General features: G+C 40.3%; 4 protein-coding genes across 5 annotated transcripts in view; 2 read left to right on the forward strand and 2 right to left on the reverse strand.

Annotated features, from left to right (window-relative positions):
• The first annotated feature begins 167 nt into the window (after positions 1-167).
• On the forward strand, positions 168-2447 carry fgl1b (fibrinogen like 1B). The gene is made up of 9 exons (XM_008332670.3): positions 168-296; positions 395-484; positions 615-882; positions 966-1125; positions 1297-1394; positions 1518-1606; positions 1690-1815; positions 1902-1966; positions 2040-2447. The coding sequence occupies exons 1-9, from the start codon at positions 291-293 to the stop codon at positions 2215-2217; spliced, it is 1080 nt and encodes a 359-aa protein (XP_008330892.1). The 5' UTR covers positions 168-290; the 3' UTR covers positions 2218-2447.
• Positions 2275-8640, reverse strand: thsd1 (thrombospondin, type I, domain containing 1). The gene is made up of 8 exons (XM_008332672.3): positions 8042-8640; positions 7244-7357; positions 6110-6504; positions 5370-6015; positions 4884-5045; positions 4406-4811; positions 3792-4299; positions 2275-3693 (listed from the first exon to the last, which is right to left on the reverse strand). Exons 2-8 carry the CDS (start codon positions 7293-7295, stop codon positions 3076-3078), a joined length of 2787 nt encoding a protein of 928 aa, XP_008330894.1. The 5' UTR covers positions 7296-7357; positions 8042-8640; the 3' UTR covers positions 2275-3075.
• Positions 8641-9065: 425 nt separating this feature from the next.
• vps36 (vacuolar protein sorting 36 homolog) lies at positions 9066-13363 on the reverse strand. The gene is made up of 14 exons (XM_008332673.3): positions 13169-13363; positions 12904-12972; positions 12725-12795; positions 11923-12037; positions 11739-11828; positions 11103-11189; positions 10624-10656; positions 10423-10500; positions 10178-10312; positions 10007-10072; positions 9821-9885; positions 9465-9549; positions 9295-9371; positions 9066-9204 (listed from the first exon to the last, which is right to left on the reverse strand). The coding sequence occupies exons 1-14, from the start codon at positions 13262-13264 to the stop codon at positions 9123-9125; spliced, it is 1149 nt and encodes a 382-aa protein (XP_008330895.1). The 5' UTR covers positions 13265-13363; the 3' UTR covers positions 9066-9122.
• A 123-nt stretch (positions 13364-13486) lies between these two features.
• Positions 13487-19188, forward strand: part of proser1 (proline and serine rich 1) — an 8566-nt gene continuing 2864 nt past the window's right edge. The window contains exons 1-10 of one of the 2 annotated variants that reach the window (XM_017041844.2): positions 13487-14143; positions 14235-14300; positions 14542-14610; positions 14753-14847; positions 14968-15061; positions 15182-15292; positions 15416-15517; positions 15849-15927; positions 16205-16297; positions 17882-19104. In XM_017041844.2, the coding sequence (XP_016897333.1) occupies positions 14099-14143; positions 14235-14300; positions 14542-14610; positions 14753-14847; positions 14968-15061; positions 15182-15292; positions 15416-15517; positions 15849-15927; positions 16205-16297; positions 17882-19104 (1977 nt within the window). In that variant the 5' untranslated portion in view covers positions 13487-14098. The remainder of the gene's footprint in view (positions 14144-14234; positions 14301-14541; positions 14611-14752; positions 14848-14967; positions 15062-15181; positions 15293-15415; positions 15518-15848; positions 15928-16204; positions 16298-17881; positions 19105-19188) is intronic. The other variant, XM_017041845.2, reaches the window with a different exon arrangement.

Here is a 19188-nt window from a genome sequence, read left to right on the forward strand (position 1 = left end):
AAAAAAAATGCAGAAAACAAGCCTGGTATGAGAAGAATGGAGTCTTCTTTAGAACATTATCTACCCTGAGCCTTTCACTGTTCTGGGATCAGCGGCTGTTTCTGAACACGGATACGCAAAGCCGTAGTGGCCAAGCTGAGGCTGGACTGAGTTCAGTGTTTGGCAGTTGTGTCGAGGTCTGGATCTGCTTATATGGACCATGCAGAACTGGCTCTGCCTATAAATAACACTGACACTTTTAAAAGGAGGAGAACACTGAATCTGGTCAAAAAGCAGAAGAGAGTTGTGAAATGAAGGTAGGTTGTTTGGGCAGACATTTGCATATTTTTATCATACAGTATTATTATTTGTTGGTGGTTTTGTTAATATACATGTTTGTTTTTTATTATTTCAGGCTCATTCTTTAGCAGGTTTCTTGTTCCTGAAGGCCATGGCAGCTTTGCTGTTTTTTGCCATGATGTGTCCTATTGCCTTTTCTACACAGGTGTCGGCGAGTTTACTCTGAATCTTTGTACCAAACCTTTGTTGCACATTATCAATGTCATTTGCAGATAGACAAACATGGATGCTCACCAGAGTGCAATAAGAATTGTTTTTATTTAACTGCATTTCAGACAAGAGAGTGGTGCGGGCCAGAGGTTGCAGCTCTCAAGCGCAGCATAAAGAAACTGGAGAATAGACTCCTCATCGCGACCTGGCAGGTTGAGCATTTACAGAGACACAAATATTTCAAATCATTTCAACCTGCGGGGTTTAATCCTCAGACTGTAGTAGACACAGACTCTGCTGATCAACACGACAGTCGTGGGCCATTAGAAAAGTCTAATGTGACAGCGATTGAAACACTTCCACCAGCAGGGGGCCTTATTGTACATGACAAAGGTGAGAAATGTGGCATAGAAATACGTGTGAGTACTTTTACGAACTTATTCAATTTCCCTTCTTTAACAACCTCCACCTCTCAGATTGTTCTGAGCTATTTGACAGACTGCGACCACAAAGTGGTTTCTACCGCATCAGACCCAACATGCACCAGGAGCCATTTTTGGTTTATTGCGACATGGACGATGGAGGAGGATGGACAGTGTTTCAGAGACGCAGGCATGGAAGAGTTAACTTTAACAGGTATTCAGGAGGTGTTCAGGAGTATTTGTATGATAACATATATCTTTATATATATATATATATACAGGTATATATATATATATATATATATATATATATAATATATATATACTGTGTATATATAATTCACACTACATACAGCATGTGACCTTCACTTGCTTCTCACTGCAGAGACTGGGTGGACTACAGAGATGGATTTGGTGACTTTAAACTGTGGAACGATGAGTTCTGGTTGGGGAACGAACACATTTATTCGCTACTCTCAGAAGGTCAGTCCGTAAAATCTACCAAACTTGAGTAGAGTATAATTCATACATGTTCCATTTATCTTATTAGGAATCATACGTTTTGTAATAGTATTCCAAAAAACATTTTTGGTATTGGTTCTTCAGGTAAGAACCTCGTGAAGATAGATCTGATGGACTGGGAGGGACACAGCAATTATGCATTTTACGAGAACTTTAGGATCACAGACGAGAACGTGAGGAGAAATAAGGAGTGTCAATTCTTGTCTCTGATGTAATTCCCAGCAGCATTACTCACTCCTGTTCACATACAACACAGGATAAGTATCGTCTCCAGTGTGGACAGTACAGTGGTAAAGCTGGAGATGCTCTGAGTGGTGGCAGCGGGATGGTGCAGCAGTGGTCTGCTGCTCTCTGTGGCATGCAGTTCAGTACCAAGGATCAGGTAACATGGCCCGTTAACTGGAGGTGTTTTTTATTATTAATGTTACCACAAGAAACCGTAGTAACACAAACAACAATGGTTAACAGGACAATGACCGCTATCTCCAGGGCAGCTGTGCCCAGGAGAATGAAGCTGGATGGTGGTTCAACAGGTGAGAGTCTGAAGCTTCATCTTTTAGATACACGTCGCCATGTTGACGTTGTGAGCTAACTTTTTATTTTCAGATGTCATGCAGCTAACCTGAATGGGAAGTTCTACCGCAAGGGAAAGTACAAGGCGCAGTATGACAATGGTGTGGTGTGGGGGACCTGGAAAGGCCTGTGGTATTCCCTCAGACACACCACCATGAAGGTCAGGCCTCTGCTGTTTTTGGACACGGGCAGTGGAGCGGGAGAAATCTGAACAGTGGTTTAGTGAACAGTAGAATCTGGTTAAAATATATGAATTGGACTGAAATTGTTTCAATATTCCAAATATTTTATTTTTATCCATTTGTTGTTATGCATTAATGTACACTTCCATTCTTTCAGTATATATAATATTTAAACAATAAAATATCACCTGTGCTTATGTCTATCTTCAACTGTCCTTATACAGTTCTTACATGTATATTTAGCAAAAAAAAAAAAAAACAGGAAAAAACATAGGGCTTGTCAAAATAAAAGCATAAATCCCATGAATTACTTTGTTGAATTAATCAGATAACATTTTTACACCTATGCAGAATTACGTCATATCCAATAATTCCAATACACACATTGATATTTACACACTGTGCGAAATAGTACTGTACTTCACTGAAGCAGCCTGAGCTTAAAATACAATCTCACCACCCAGGACAAGTTTACTTTTGTCATTTAAGAATCTTGATTAATTTGGATAAATCATAATAATCTGATTAATCAAAGGGTGGCTCTAGATTAATCAAGTTAAAAATGATTTCTATAGTATAGTATATAATAGTGTATATATTTATTTTGCTTATATACTATATATTATAATATATAAACAAGGTGATAGTATTATCATATTTAGTACTGCAGAACAATAGTTTTTGTTCTGGAGTATTTCCTGTCATTGTATTATAATATTCAGAATTGTTTTTTTCTTTATATTATCCCTGTATTTGTTCGTCAAAGAAACTTGTGGTCATATAATCAAGTATGTAAGAATCATTTCCAAAACCAAAAACCCAAGCACTTGTTTTAGTCTTCTGTCTCATTAGGTTTACATTATTACAGTGCTACTGTCCAGTGTGATCTACTCCATCTCCTCACCCATGAAGGATAAGGTGAGATCCAGGTCCAACATCCTCTGCTCTGCCTCACTCAGCCTAAAGGGTGAATCTCCACTGCTGCTGTAGTCTCCAGACATTGGCAGAGAGCGGCAGCGATCCTTCCTCTGCTCAGATGATGATGTGCTGAACGTTGCACTTCGCTGCCGGCCCTTCACTCCAGACCCAGACTGAGCCTCCTTCAATTTCCTGGCCAGAATGTTCCTCTGGATCGGTGACGGGCCTCGACGATTCCAGTTGTGTTCAGCGCGCTCTGCCCGATCCATTCCAAGCTGGTTTGCCCGAAAAGAATTGGAAAGCCCTGCAGATGAACCTCCGACCCAGGACATCCCATCTTTACCTCCACATCTGGTAAGTTTCTCAGATATGTGTGTGCTGTTTGTGTTGGTTCCTGTATGTTTAAGTTCACTTTTGTGTGAGACAGCATCTTTCTCCAACAAATGCTGCTTCTGGTTATGTCTCTGCTGGGCTGTATATTGGGTCCAGTCTGAGGTCCCATGCTCTGGAATGGGGTAGGATTGGTACGGATGTCTTTCCCATCCTCCTTTGGTCCAACTTGCTTCAGGCAGAGTTCTGGAGCCCACCTGAAAAAAAAAAAGTAAAAATTTCTGTAACCCACCGCCACTCCAACAACCCCCAAAAAGTGACTCATAAAAGTTAAGACTAAAGCTGGAAATGAAACCTGGGTCATGCTGCGCTCTCTGAAGGGTCTAGAATGGGATGACTGTAGAGTCTGGTTAAAACTGGAGGTCCTGCGGAAATTTGGATTTCTGTGATTGAAGTTGATCCTTGGTTGACCCTCTCCTACGTCCCCTCCTCTGACTCCTGCCAATCCACTCCTTTCCACCATCTCAACCCAGTGTGCGGTTCGATCATGCCATCTTGAGCTTCCTCCATTTGCAGACTTGGGAGGACCTAGAGCCAGCTCTACTCTGGGACTCACTCTCTCAGGCAGGACTCTCATATTCTTTGATAGCTGCTCAATAAAGGGAGCTGCGACACAGAAATTGCTGTCGTTGGCATCATCCTGGGGGGGCAATGGAAGGCTGGGAGTTGGAGAGTTGGTGGGTGAAGCAGATGTTTCCAACAAGGTGTCATGGACTGGGCTTGAAGATACATGGTAGAGCTGAGTAGCTTCCTTCAAACCTTTCTTTTTCATTTCTTTGAGCTGCTGCTGAGCCAATCGGTACCTAGAGAATTTAAATTGGAATTGTATTAGAGTTAAATATTGCATTTAGAACAACATTTGGCAATTATATATTTTGTGAAGTAAAGTAAAGCGTTCACTCAACATACCCAAATATAGGAGGAAGCACCTTCTGACCTGTGGGTGACAACCTTTCAGGATCCTGGGGGAGAGGAACTACCAAAGACTGACCAGTCAATTGAGGCCTGTCTTTCAAGGATACACCGACACCCATGTTCCTTTGGCCCTGTCCATCTGTAAGGCTGGGCCTTTGTAGGCTGTGTCCACAGATTGAGGCTTCATCAGACAACTTACGTCCTCCTGGAGAATGCATAGAGTTCCTCCGGACAGAGCTGCACTGAGGAGTTTGGCAAAACTTTCTCCAAACGGTCACCACAACAGTAACCAGAATTACAGCCAGACACAGAGTGATGCCAACCACTACAACCATGTTTCCACCAAGGGTTGAAACTCCATTGGAAGTTGGGTGGAGAGATGGAGAAGGAGCAGGCAAAACTGTGAAAAGAAAATATAAACATTACCAAAAAAATTGGGTTAAGTGGTTTAGAAAAATATGGTAACACTAACCAGCACAGTCCTCCAGTGAGCAAAGGGACTGTTCCTTCACCATGCCAGTGCACTGAATCCCTCCTACACTTGAGGGCAGCAAACAAGCCCGTGTCCGTTCTCTCACACCCTCCCCACAGCTGACACTGCACACACTCCACGGCAGCCAGGGGCCCCAAGTTTCTAGAAGGAACAGATAATAAAATAGTACAAAATTTATTTACAGATGGAATTAAATTGCTTTTTATACAGCACAGAGGAGGAATGTCTTTCAAGGTCAAGTTTGGTAGAATTTCCTAAATATATACCAAAGTACCAAAGTATCCCCCTCGATTAGAAATAGGCAAGTTAAGTGACACTTTGTTTGCTAAAACACAGAGATATTGTTTTCACATGAATAATCTACTGGTGTCAAAGCTCTGCTCACTTTCTGTTCACTTCTGTTCAGTTGGCTTTGGTAACATCCCAGAAAATGTTAAGCATGTGAAGATGTGGATCAGACCTCACCTGTGCTTCTATGAACCACCAAACATGTCTGTGCTGGACTAGGTGAGCGACTGAAATTGAAGACAAAGCGGAAGCAGTACTTATTTCTTCCCGTGTCGAACACAGAACAGTTGAACTCCGTCTCGTTCTCGCCCTGAGTCAGCCAGTTAAAGGCCAACGGAGGAGACAGGTGCTCCTCTGGACCGAACTCCATTGGCAATGTTCCACCTACTCCAGTCAATCCTTTTCCAACACCCACATCCTTAAAGAGTAATACTTTTCCACTGATGTGAGCACATGGTGGTGTTATCAGTTTAACACTCATGGTTCCTTCACAAGCACTCCTGTAAGCATTAGCATTCTCCACCAGCAGCTTATAGGAGAAGATGCGTGAAAGGTAGAGGGGCCCAGAGCTCCTCACTTCCTGTGCTGTGTGTGGAGAGCGCAAAGCCACACGTATGAAATCTTTTTCTGTAAATGGGAAGGCACAAGGCAGCTCCATGCTCTGAGAGCGCAGGGGTTTGATCGGGTGTCGTGTTCGAGATCTGACTTTGTCAATACTGTTTCTTCCAATCTGGTTGTATTCCATGTAGCTGACTTCCAAAAAGAGAGCAGAGTCGAGCCCACTGGAACAGGCCTGGAAATGTTCATTAGTAGATATTCCAACCTGTCACAAAAAAGAAATGCATGATGGTCATTTTGTAACACAGTAAAAAACAACAAGTGAATGGAGTCCAAAATATTGCATATTTTTTCCTTGCCTGAAATGATCCAGAGTGGTTTCCTGCTCTAGCAACTGCAATGTGAAAGGTCGGCCACTGCACTTGCAGTTCTGAACTCCACCACCAGGTGGTAATCTCTGTGGTCCTAACATCTGAGCCATTAGCATGAGATTCAGTAGTGTCGATGATCTGCCTCAACAGGAATCTAAAAGTACCTGCATACAGGAAGCTGGAGCAGTCGAACTCCACTCTGCCTGATGATTGGTTAGTGGGCAAAGTCCTGGTTTGTAGGGTTGTGTTGGTTTGCGTGTTGACCAGTGAGAGGCTTGTGTTGCGGATGGTGCTGATGTTGGATTTTATGCTGAAGTCCACAAAGACACTGGCGTTACTGAGTGCAATGTGGAAGGAAGGCCAGATACTCAGCCCTGCAAAGGCTAGAAAAGAGATGCATAGATGTGAAATAAAAATATAGAAGATTTAAATGAACATTTAAGGACAGACAAAGTTGCTGAATATGACTATTTTTTAACATTTTTAATTTGTAAAATATGGCACAAAACTACATGGTTTAATTGTAAAGGGTCACCTTTATTTTTTAAGGCTTTACAAATAATAATACCTATTACTTTAAAAATGTTTAATGTCAGTTGTAGTATTTAATTCCAAAGTTTACTGCATCATCTCAATCACTAGAATTGTGTAATTAGTGGGTAAGACACTGAACAACAACAATGAACAACAACAACAACAACAACAACAACAAAACATGCTAATGTCCTTAATGTGGTTTCATTAACTTATAATATGATAATTGCTCAGAAGTACCAGAGAGTGTGATTGTAGGGAGAGTACATTTGTATCAGTAGGAGCAGATTATTTTAAGTACTATTGTGCAGCACACCACTTAAATGCTATTGTGTACACCTCACATCCTCACAAAACAAAGAGGCTGTGGGAAAAGGAAGAGGCTGGACCTCCATAACTTTTTAAACAACTCTTCAGCTCGACCTCCCTATACTATTCAAACAAGGACATGGTTTTATATGTACCGGTGTAGCCCATTTAGTGTATAGTATGTTGGCCTGGTCTGATCTACACGTAAATTAAACTATGCTGTTTTTTAAAATGTCGTTAATATTTAGACATGTCCTAGAAAGATTTATTGAGCCTCACCGTATCCCATGAGTGCCAGCAGGATGGGAAGCAGAGAAACAGTCTGTGGCATTCCGAAGCCTCTGTTTTCTCCTACACCACACAACCATCCTCTTCCCCTTAATCCCCCGACTTCTACAAACAAGAGGAAAAACACTAAAAAAAGGTGATCTAAATGATGCAAAGCATAGAGCACTTGTTGCTCACAAATACTGACATTTTGAAAGTATTCATACATTTCAATGCTTTGAGCATAGAGACATTTTGAAAGTATTCATACATTTCAGTATTGTATTTTGTTTTGTATTGTATTGTATTTTGAGTTAGGGTCGACACATAGGTCAAATATGAATCAATAAAAATGTAACACAGATGTCCAAAAAAGTCACAGCCTCGTGCGTAACGATCATTACTGGGACAATCACAATATTATCTACAGCTTCTTTAATTAACATTGTTTTACCGCATATGTAACCTTTCACCTCATGTCTAAATGATATTTTATTCCCGTATTCATTTAGTGTTAATATGACTGACATTTTTGGTAATTATCAGATTTTTTTGTTGTTGTCGTTTTTCACTTTAACTATCGTTTGAACTGTAGTACTGACGCCGATTATTTATATACATTATTAAATCATTAAACGTGTAAATAAAAAGCTTCCAACATACGTAAATTGACCGTTATAGACGTTTGAAATAAACCATATATAAACAAATACATATATTAAAAACGACGAAATAGTTCGAATACGAGACATTCGTTGGTAGAAGACGCGTTGATGATTTATTTTTAAAAAATTAACAGACTATACTTACAGTTGTCGTTGACTAAGGGCAACAATTCTACTTATCCTCTTCCCTACTGCAGTAAAAACTCAACAGCAGCAGCAGCAGCAGCAGCAGCAGCATCAACGGTTCACATAGTTCTGTGTCACTGACCGTCACAGTGAACTGAAAACTAACCTCACAGTGACCAGTAGGGCGGAGTGAAGAGTATCAACACCCTCCCTTCACACAAGCTCAGAGTAAGTTAAGAATTTAAAGTTCAAAAAGCACAAGACTAACTAACTAACTATCTATCTGATTATCGCTCACTCTCTTGCTCTCTCTCTCACTCTCTATCCATCTATCTATCTATCCATCTATCTATCCAGTAATGTGTCATCTAAGTCAGTGTTGTCAGTGTTTGTCTTTGAGATTTCATCAGTTCAATGTCAAATTTAAGATATATGGATACCACATTCATGAGAACGCCATCCAAGATAATTCTCACACCAGGCCCTAAATGGTCCCCATACATGTAGGCACCTAGAATCAAGAATGTCACATTTGTTTTCTGGGACCTGCTCCCATCTCATTGGGTCAGCTCAAGATTTCCTGAAGTAATTGATCAAATTCACCCACTAACATTGAGCCGCATGGGAGTTAATCTAATTAGCCTAAATATCTGCAGAGCTCTTTTTTACTCAAATGACATGGAGAGAAGAAAAAGAAAACAGAAAAGTTTTTCTGCTGATAAAACACAATCCACTGCTCAGCTCTGTTTACAATAGATTTATTATCCTGTATGTTAACAGCCAACAGAGGATAAGGATTAGAACAATGATGGAATAGTAGCATATACAACAAGTATAAACATAAAGCTGCTTCAGCTGCAGGTGCCTGGAGTATTTTATTTACTATTTCTACTCAACACTAGGTGGTAATGAGATTTGTTTTCAGCAGGGCTGTGCCAACTTCAGGTTGCTTAACTTTGAGTTTGGCATCAAAACAACGCCATCTAGAATTTCTGTAATACAACTGAAGTAAAAAACAAACAAACAAAAAAAAAAAACCGACAGTGCAGCCAAGTTCATGTTTTATTTTCTACATCTCAACAAAAGTGAGGGTAAAGAGGTCAAAACAGATTTGGGTAGAATCTTAAACCCTCAACTGAGTCATCTCTACACAGGTGACCCATCTTCTCAGCCAGCAACAACCTGCAGAGGAGGAAGGACAGCAAATCACGACACGTATGAATCAAATGTAGACTAAAACTGTTCCCGCTATCGATCTCTGTGAAAACCTACCGTTCTTTAGACAGTAGAACAGACAGACCCAAGAGTTTTGCAAACTCCTCTGCCGTCAGGGAACCCTTCTCTGTCACCTAAAGAAAAGGTATATATATATAAAAAAAGAAATCAGACTTGTGTAAGGTGCGGCTGCAATTACATAAATAATCTAAGAGAAGAAAATGTACATTGTCCAGTGCAGAGGCTATCATTTCCTCTTCACTGTGGGACTGCAGCTGGACCACCATCACACCACTGTCAAACACCCGCAACCTGAAAAAGAGAGGGGTCTACATTTTCATGACCATGTGATCTTCAACTAAGCTAAAATTTTGCCAGTTAGGAACAGCAACTGATCAGAGTTTTTGTTCAAACCAGAGGAAGTGACAGGAAATGACAGCTACACCACTTCCAACAACAGGAAGCCAGACAGGAAGAGCCTGGACTGTGTGAAGTAGGCGCCTATCCTGCCATTTATTCACTCAATCAACGGCACAACACAGAGCACTGAGCCTCTCAAAGAAGTAACTTGACTCATGCTCACCTCAGTGGAAACTTCAAGGACTCAAAAATCTTGCAGGCATTGAGCAAATCCTCTGGAGACAGAAGCTGCAAGAAGGACAAAGATGTACCTCAGTATCTGACAGACTGTGTTACATTGATGTAAAATTAATAGTCATTTGTGGACAAAGACATTCCTATGTATTTGTGCATTTATGTCGAGAATTACCTCCATCCCTCGAGCACGGTTAACCAGACAGTAGACCTCGGTGAGAGCCATCATGCCGCCCTGCTCCTGAGACACGACAGAGAGAAAAGAGAGACAGAAAAAAGATGTAAAAAAGTTCTGGATGTTGTGCATGTTCTTGTAACGGACAGGTGCTGTTAAATTGACATCTACCTCTAAAGGAGCCTGTAACATGTCTCCCAGTTGCTTAGCCAGCTGCATGTGGTAATGTGTGCCGGAGCCATGTGTTTCCCTGGTGACAGGGTTAGCAATTCCCATGCTCAGGAGGTAGGACTTGAAGCGGATCGTCTGTTAAGAAAAATGTACAAAAAAATATTTAAGAAATGATTCAAGCTCCTTGTAAATGAACCTGTTTGCATAAAGTTGTGTGTCTTTTGGTAATACTCCATCATACTGACCTCATCTTCTGTTATGTCCCCCTGCTTGTCTTTAATCTTGTTAGCTATAGATTTGGACAGCTCTACCATCTCCTTGGCCTGAAATATTCACAAACAGGAAGTCAAATTGCACGTTGTCTCAGCAAAAGGAGCCGATGGAACACGCCTGACGCCAATTAACAACAGAAGGAGAAATTAACTTCACAGGTAGGAAGTGTTTACCTTAACCATTAGCTTACTGAGGTCTTCAAAAGCCTGAAGAGAAACAGGAAAGGAACTGCTTAAAATTATTCACAATTACATAGACCACAAATCGTTATCACTACAAAAAATATTCAAATATCATTCCAAAGTCTCCCTAATTACGCTCAACTCGCAATGAGAATGAAACTCCCCTTTGCCTAACGATCTGGTTTTTCAACAACTAAATGCCCTTATTGCACAATTAAGACATTGAAAGTGTCCGTCAGTGGTTATACAAACACATAACTTCAGGGATGATTGATGAGAGTCAGCATAGCATCAGTGGTCAGCAAAACTTCAAACCACAATACAATGCATTCCAGTGAATACACCATTCATCAAGTAAGTACAAACAGTGAACAATTCTAATAATTAAAATAATGAATTACACTCAACAATGTGAATCAATTTATCATCCTGAAAAAAAATGTATTTTTACTTTCCACTGTTAACTGTACCTCTGTAATGTTTTTGTCTGTTTCTTTCCTCTTCTCCTCTATCTTTCTCTCAATGCCAACGATCCCCACTGCACGTGTCTTTCCTGTCTGCATGAGCATAGGAAGGAAAGAAAAACACACATAGTAAGGCTCACTGGGATATGATAAGATGGTAACAGCCTGGTGAACGAAAAAGGACAAAAAGTAAAATTATATTTTGGTACATTAATCAATGTTACATACTTGGAATTTTTGCAAAAAAATCCATAAACTATTTTAAAGATCTAGTAATTTCAGGCATTAGTGAAAGTCATTTAAATGTAGTTTATGGTAAACCATGTTCAGAAACAAGTTTGTCAATACTGAAAAAATAATATCAGTAAGTTCCTTAAAATAATCAGCAGGTAAACGTTTGCCACATAGACCAAAAATAAAGCGACAACACTGCCACCCTGTGGACCTTAATTTAAAATGTTTCGTTTGGTTAACAAACATCTACTGTAATCAACTGTTTTGTGGCAGTATGGATTTTAGGAATACAGGTTTTAGGAGTGACAGTAAATCCCACAAACTTCTGATGATTCAAAACAGATATATACTGAAATACATAACAGAAAAAAATAAGAATATTACATTAACATATACAAATCTTCCAACCTGAGAGCTAACACCTGGTGAGATGGATTGTGAAACTGATGTATTCTCCCATCTCCTCTGAGTTATCTCTTCTGTTAGTCTCCTGTAAAACTGCAAGAAATTGAGACTATGTTAAAACACAATGTAAAGAATGTAAAAACAGATAAAGATTTAGACAGTACAGTACAGTATAGCAAGAGTCTACCTCAATCTGCCCATGTTCTTTAAAAGACAGCTTGATGTAGGAGTACTTGCTGTGTTGGTACGGCCCAGGCTCCTTGTTGGCAGAAGGTGGATGAAGGTGAATAACTATTTTTGCACTAAAGAATATAAAAAACAAAAAGTGCCAAACAATGGAGGAGGGATTATTGCTCTTGCTTTACATCAAGAAGATTATAAGCTCTAGAGACACTGCTCCCAACAATGCAACAATTTTTAATTTCATACAGTACTGTATGGACAATGTAAGGTTACATTTATGCTTGGATGACAATGAAATCTTAACTGTGACACCATCACTGGGGTTCATCTTGGTTTGCACAACGATGTCTAAACAAGTCATTAGTGTTTTGAAAACAAGAACAGTGAATACATGGCGTTTTTGACTGCCACAAAGAGTGTGTTTGGAGGTAAATTATGAGCTAGGTTTGACAGAATTTAGTTTTTGCCAAATGTTAGGCATATGGGTGTAAATATTTTGGGTACAGGGACATTTTTTTTAAATTATCAGCATATTTTGCAGTCAAGCATGCTATTTAAAGACATACACAAAGTTTTTGCACCCTACCTTAAAAAAAGTTAAAGACATCATTTAATATATGAGTGTTTAAAACCTCCCAACCTATAGTATGTTAGATATTTGCACATTGGTATTTAACAAAGATAAAGTGTCAACGTTACAGTAACAAATGCCTCTCGAAATGCCATGTATCAAGCAAATATCTCTTTAAAACTTGATTTTAAGAAACAGACGAAGCTTGTTAAAGAACTTTTTTTCTGCCACTGACCTTTTCCCAATCCCTGCCGCCTGCTCCTCAAAGAAGATGATCTGTGACAGTGGCATGGATAGGCAGCATTCCTGGAAGAAAAAAGCGGTCAGATTCCACATAAAGCGTATAACAATGACCAGTAGAATCTGACTCCGAGGTTTGAAAATGTGCATGTAGTTGTTTGTTTGGTGTCTCACATGATTTTTGATATCCCTCCAGATTAAACGATGGGTGCTCAACAGGGCAACTCCAACATCCAGCTTGCTCTAGTACAATGAAAGGGATAACCCAGACATACACATTACATGAAAAATATCTGTGTTATAGTGATTATGCACTACATATTCTTCTTGGTAAACTGCCAAGAAGCCTTTCATTTCAATAACTGAACACTGTGCCAACACAGTTTTTCAGGTGTGTCCTTTCTGAAGACAAACTTGGTGAAAAAAGAGGAAACATTACCTTATCATCCCCATCATACAGTCTCACCCCTCGTTGTTGAATTACAAGTGTTTCATTTATCTCCAGGAGTCCATTCGCCCATGAAAAACGGTCCATTTTTGCGTAAAGTAAAATATATTTTCTATTTCGTTGCGACTCCGAGACTCATTTTATGTTTACTTCTGGTTCACTGTCCAGCTCTGACCTGATACTGCCTACACAGAATTAATAAAGTAAGACACATAAGTATTATAAATTAAATTTATATTTTTACAAATCTGTACTTAAAATATTGGAAATACTAAAAGAAGAAGAAATAATGTGTTGCTCTACCCTAAAATTTGAGATATTGTAATGTTTTTAGACAGGCAGCCTCAGTGAGGTGCTCATCGGCGTTGACGTCACCAGCACGACCTGTCAGTGGAACCTCGCAGGGCTGCTATGTTTCATAGAGCTTTTCCAATTAATATTAATGCATTTTCGTATTTTTGCAGTTTTCACACTCGCATATTACAAGGGTGAAAAAATGTTATTCCATGGCTTCGATTGCGGTTTTGCTGAGTTGCCTTTAGAACTGCACTAGCTGTTCCTAGCCATTAGCTTGTTGTTAGCCGCGGACGCGTCGGCTGAGGACTTTCTCTTGTCTGGAAGTCATTGTTCACAGACAAAAAGTTGTGATGGTAACAGGCTGCCAAAATCAATCAGCTTTATTGTAAACCCATTTATTTATATCAAAAAAATATGGGGCGGTTATATCTGTTGTAATCGAATTAAGAATGAAATATTAGCCTTGCCACGGTAATCGAATGTTTAGAGTTCAGTTCACCCAGGTGCAGCCCATTTGCTAATACTCCATCTAAATTGTTCTTCAAAAAGTAGTTGATATAAACCTAGTACGTAGTATATTTAGTTTTCACTATCATAGAGGCTATCGTTTATTTAATAACAATCATGGATAAAAAGTCGTTTGATATTGTATTGGACGAGATTAAAAAGGTAAGAATGTTGTTGTACTATATATAATTTAGGCGTTAAATTATTTCCAGTCCAGTCCAGCGTTTTTTAAATGATTGTCCTGTATTTTTAGTGCGTCCTAACAGATCAACGCATCAAAGCCATAGAGCAGGTGCATGGATATTTCTCCAGTGAGCAGGTAATCGTGTTTGCCATGTTAACTTACCACCGTCAGTAGTATAACACATCACCAAAATAATGCTCTATTTAGTGATCAACACTGCATCACATCCTGTCCGTTTGCCTCTGACAAATATATTTGAATATATTTTCTATATATTTTGGCAGATGTTGAGTTACTATTTTAATCTTCAGTTATACAATATGTTGATGGTAAAAGATTAAACACAAACGTTATGACACTTTCCTAAACATTACAGGTGATGGAGATACTTAAGTACTTCTCGTGGGCTGAACCTCAGATCAAAGCAGTTAAAGCCCTGCAGCATGTAAGTAAAATGTAGTACTACAATGGTCATAATGTGCTGTTAAAGAAAGATTGCAAATGCAGGTATTTGGTGTGACAACTCTCACTATCACTGTTTGTCATTTATGTGTTAAATAAGTGTGTTATCAATCTTTTGCTTATAGAAAATGGTTGCAATACCTACAACCAAGGTTGCCAATATCTTGAATTGCTTCACCTTCTCAAAGGACCGGCTAATTGTTCTGGAGCTGATAGCATTGTAAGTACATTTTTGAATAATGTTTTTTACACAATGTCAGAAAACCAAATGCTACTTCAAAACACATTTTGACAGTAAAAACAATCTACATGAAAAATAAAAGTCTCTGTTTACATACAGAAATATTTCAGATGCTCAGAATTACCGTCCTGTGGAGGATCTCTTTCGCATCCACTTGTCTGAAAAAAAGCGAGCTCGCAGGATACTGGAGCAGGTTGAAAATCTAATTAATATTAATATTTACGTTTTTTTGTCAATTCTTCCTAATCTTGTACATTTATTTATATTGTTGCTGTGTAATGTCTTAATAAATATCAAACTTCACTATTCTAAGGTGTGCAAGGTTGGTTGTAAAGCTCCTGTAGCCATGATCTCCTCTTGTGGTATGATACCAGGAAACCCATACCCCAAAGGCAGACCCAGCCTGGTCACTGGCACATTTCCTGTAAGTATGCAGGGCTATATACTCAGCTTTCCTCATGCATATTAGGTTTTGTACATCTGATATGCAATAAAATATAAATTGTGTGAAAATATTACAAAATCCTTTTGTGTTTTACAAATACAGGGAATTCCTCCTGTAAAAAAGGAAGGAGAAAAGAAGGATGACGCCTCCAACAGTATGGAGGGAAAGGGAATTGCCTCCCGTATACTTGGACCCTTCAAACCTGTGAGTAATGAGTGGAAAGTAGGTTAAAGGATTGATGCAGTAGTGCCCAGATGTCTTACAGAAATCCCATAACTGAGTGACAAGGCATCACATGACGATAAGACTTTGCACTTCATATTGTGTTACGCAACCTGACAGTAGGAAATAATGAGTTTGCGACAGGGAAACAGGCATAATATGATGTAACACATAGGTGGTAAATCACTTACCCAGATTGGTTAAATTCAAAAAACAAGTTGCATTTGTGTCATGGAATGTGTACATTGACAAATGAAGCTCATTCTCTTTCTTCTTCTGTGCTGAGTTAATGTTTTACTTTCCCTTTTTATAGTTTCCTTCGACCTACAACCCTCATAGGCCTGTGCCCTATCCCATACCACCGTGTCGACCGCATGCAACTATTGCACCAAGTAAGAAATGACCCAACCTTATTCCTGCTCTGTATAGTATTGAACAGTTTATAGGAGTAGTAGCTAAATAAAGATGTGTGAAAATCCCAGTGGAGAACTTCAGGATGATGATGATGTACCTGGCCTTGAATTAGTCCATGTTGCATTTAATTTCCTTTTATGTAACTTTAGTTGAGGTGAATTGCAGGTGGCTGTAGGTAGATGTGTGTGCGTGATTCTTGAGTGTGTATGTGTGGGTGTGTGGTGGACACTGTTAATTTATGCGACTGCCACTCAGGTGCGTACAACAACGCCGGTCTTGTTTCTGTGGGAGGGGTTATAACAGCCAACGTGCCCCCTCCCCCCTACAACTCCGCTCACAAAGTAGCAGGTATGATTCGATGGAAGGAGTGTATGCGCGCACGTGCGTGTGTTTGTGTTTTCTAACAAATATAGCAACACCCCCACTCCCCTTTCCCTCCAACGCCCCGCTCAAGCCTGCTGCCTAACTTCTGGCATGCTGCTTTGCTGCAACCCTCCAGTCATTACCCTTTATTCAATGAAGATTAAGCCTCTCACTCCTGCTGGACTTTACTGAGTGACCAGAAACAAACGATCTACTATACTCTGTTAATGCACTCAAATGCAAACACAAGTTCAACCTCTATAAAATATATCATTAAATTGCACTTGTTTGTTTTTATTTTTTTGTTTTGTTTCATTAATATAACCATTTGGACTGAATTTGGCCTTCTTTATGCTTTATCTAGTGGCTGTTGTAGCCATTTGAGCTTAGTAAGCACTCAATTATCAGTTATTTGCCCCTTTAAAGAGGGCAACACCAGTTCTCATTATAATTCCTCATTTAAAGTGTTGAAAATACTTACTTTTGTATAGTTTTACAAGGGTGAGTATATGAGCCATAGTTGCTGTTTGTATCTTTGTTTCATTATTGTTTATAAAAAGGTGGTGGTACTTAGCAGCAGTGGTCAGGTCAGCTATCATGCCATTGAGTTGACATTTGTTTAAGCATAGGCACAAGGCGTAGAGATATTTTTCCCCAAACCTCACAGTTTGAGAATCAACAGATGACAAATTTTGTTGATTTCCGAAATATAGTTTTGTTTCACTGACAGTATTAAGGCCAGAGCTCTTCTTGGTGAAACTGACTTTAACTCAGGTTGGCCATTTCCCTCTTTTGACAGAAAAACTGTCACTGTCTGACTTTTCTATTTTCGATCCACCTTCTGTTAACCCTGAGGATTGTGAGGTAAAATCCCAAATAATCACAGACCAGGAAGGATGCCATGTTATATAACATGTTTTTCTTTTTTGTTCAGATGCTGCATTTGAACCTTACCTTGATCATGTCTGCACATTTGGATAATGTTAAACATTCTTTGTCAAAATTAGAAACAAATATATTACACCAGAAAGCACAAGTAAAAATTCTGCAATCAGACTTGTTGTGTTACTGCAGTTGTGCAGACACTTGTTTTCTGGTCAGTCGGTTTTTTATATAGGTTCTGGGGCTTTGGGTTTTAAGTTCCTCTGCACTGGGAAATAGCTTGAAACTAATGCCATTAATCTTTTTCTATCTACAATCATGCATCGCTTGAAATAACATAATTTGTAGGAGCAGCATATATTTATTTTTTTTACAGTTGAGCAACATCTTTCAGTACCATCTGCTCTGTGAACAAAGATGATCATGATTTTCTTTTTTTCATTTATTTCGATTATTTTAATTACTGTCTTCTTTTCTTAGCGTTTCATAAAGTGATGTGATTGAGTTGCTTCTTCTTCAAACAGCAAACCTAAAAATGGTTCTGCTATCATCATGAAATGATGTATCAATAACAACATTTTTCTTACAGTTTTATTCATTTATTATTTGATTGTTGTATCATATCATATTACCGTCATTATTTCTTCTGGTGACCTTGTTTTAATTGCAATCTTCTCCCACTTCCAGGTTATTCCAAACCAGGAAACCCACAGATCACCACACCAGGAGTCAACAGTGGCCCCCTCCTCATTCCGCATGGATCCACTCCTTCCACCCCTGCTCCACCCCGGGCCTCTCCTTCTCAGCAGCCCCCCACCACTCCCATTACACCAGTATTTCCTGGGATAGTTCCCTCCCACAACCCTAACGCCCACTCACCTTCTCCAGCTCCTTCTCCATCTGTCATCAAAGCAGGGCCACAGACCCCCAGTGGTCATGCTACACCTACACCTTCATCTGTCATTAAAGCCCACACACCTTCAGGCACCCCTTGTGGAACTCCAGTTCCTGGCAGCTCAGGCTTCTCCTCCCCCTTCAACGCTCTATCCCGACCAGGAACTCCTGCTAACGCTAATTCAATGGGTTCCACTCAGCAGAAGGGCTATCCTCACTCCACAGACCAACAGCAAGGACATGTGTTTTCTGGCCCACAGCCTCAAGCAGGTAACTCCTCAGGGTCAGTGATACGAAGTTACACTCCCTCCGGACTACACTCCCACACTCCTGGACCCTCCACTCCAGTTATTCCGGGCAGTTCAACCCCAGGCCCCAGTCCTAAACCCTCCCCAGCTCACACTGTACAGGTCCACACTGCTGCTGCCGCAGCTGCATCACTGAACAGACAAATGAGCACCAGTGGCAGCAACAGTCCGGTGCACTCTGCTTTCAAGGGTACCTCTCGTTCTGGCACACCATCACTTAGCGCTTTGGCTGTGCCAGTTTCCGCCCAGGCTTCCCTGGCACGATCGTTGGGTCTATCACATCCCCCGGGTTCTCCTCAGGTCTCTCTTCAGAGTCCTGTTCCCATCGCTGGCCTCCAAGCTCTCTCCTCAAGCCCTGCTCCTTCTCATTATCCCAACCTTCCAGCTTTTCCCTCTCTCCCTTCCTCCACCATCTCTTCATCCCTGCCAACAATGCAATCCAGTAACAACATTTCCAACCACCCACCATCCTCCATTTACCCAGGTTTAGTTACCAATGCTGCTCCAAATGTAGGCTCACCTTTCGGTCTTGGCCTCAGCACCACTTCTATATTCCCAGGCCTACCGCCTGGCGCAAACCCTGCTGCGTTCCCTGGTCTGGGAGTGTCAGGAGGTCATGGAGCTGGAAGCCCTGTTTTGTCATCATTCATGGGACTGTCAGGTGCCACCCCCTCTACAGTTGCACCTGTGGCTCCACTACAGGCTGCAGCAGCAGCAGCAGCAGCGGCAGCAGCAGCAGCAGGCGGTCCATCATCGTCACCTGTTTTACCCGGATTCGCATCGGCCTTTAGC

Source organism: Cynoglossus semilaevis, chromosome 19 (assembly GCF_000523025.1).
Source record: "Cynoglossus semilaevis isolate Cse_v1.0 chromosome 19, Cse_v1.0, whole genome shotgun sequence".
Taxonomy (NCBI): domain Eukaryota; kingdom Metazoa; phylum Chordata; class Actinopteri; order Pleuronectiformes; family Cynoglossidae; genus Cynoglossus; species Cynoglossus semilaevis.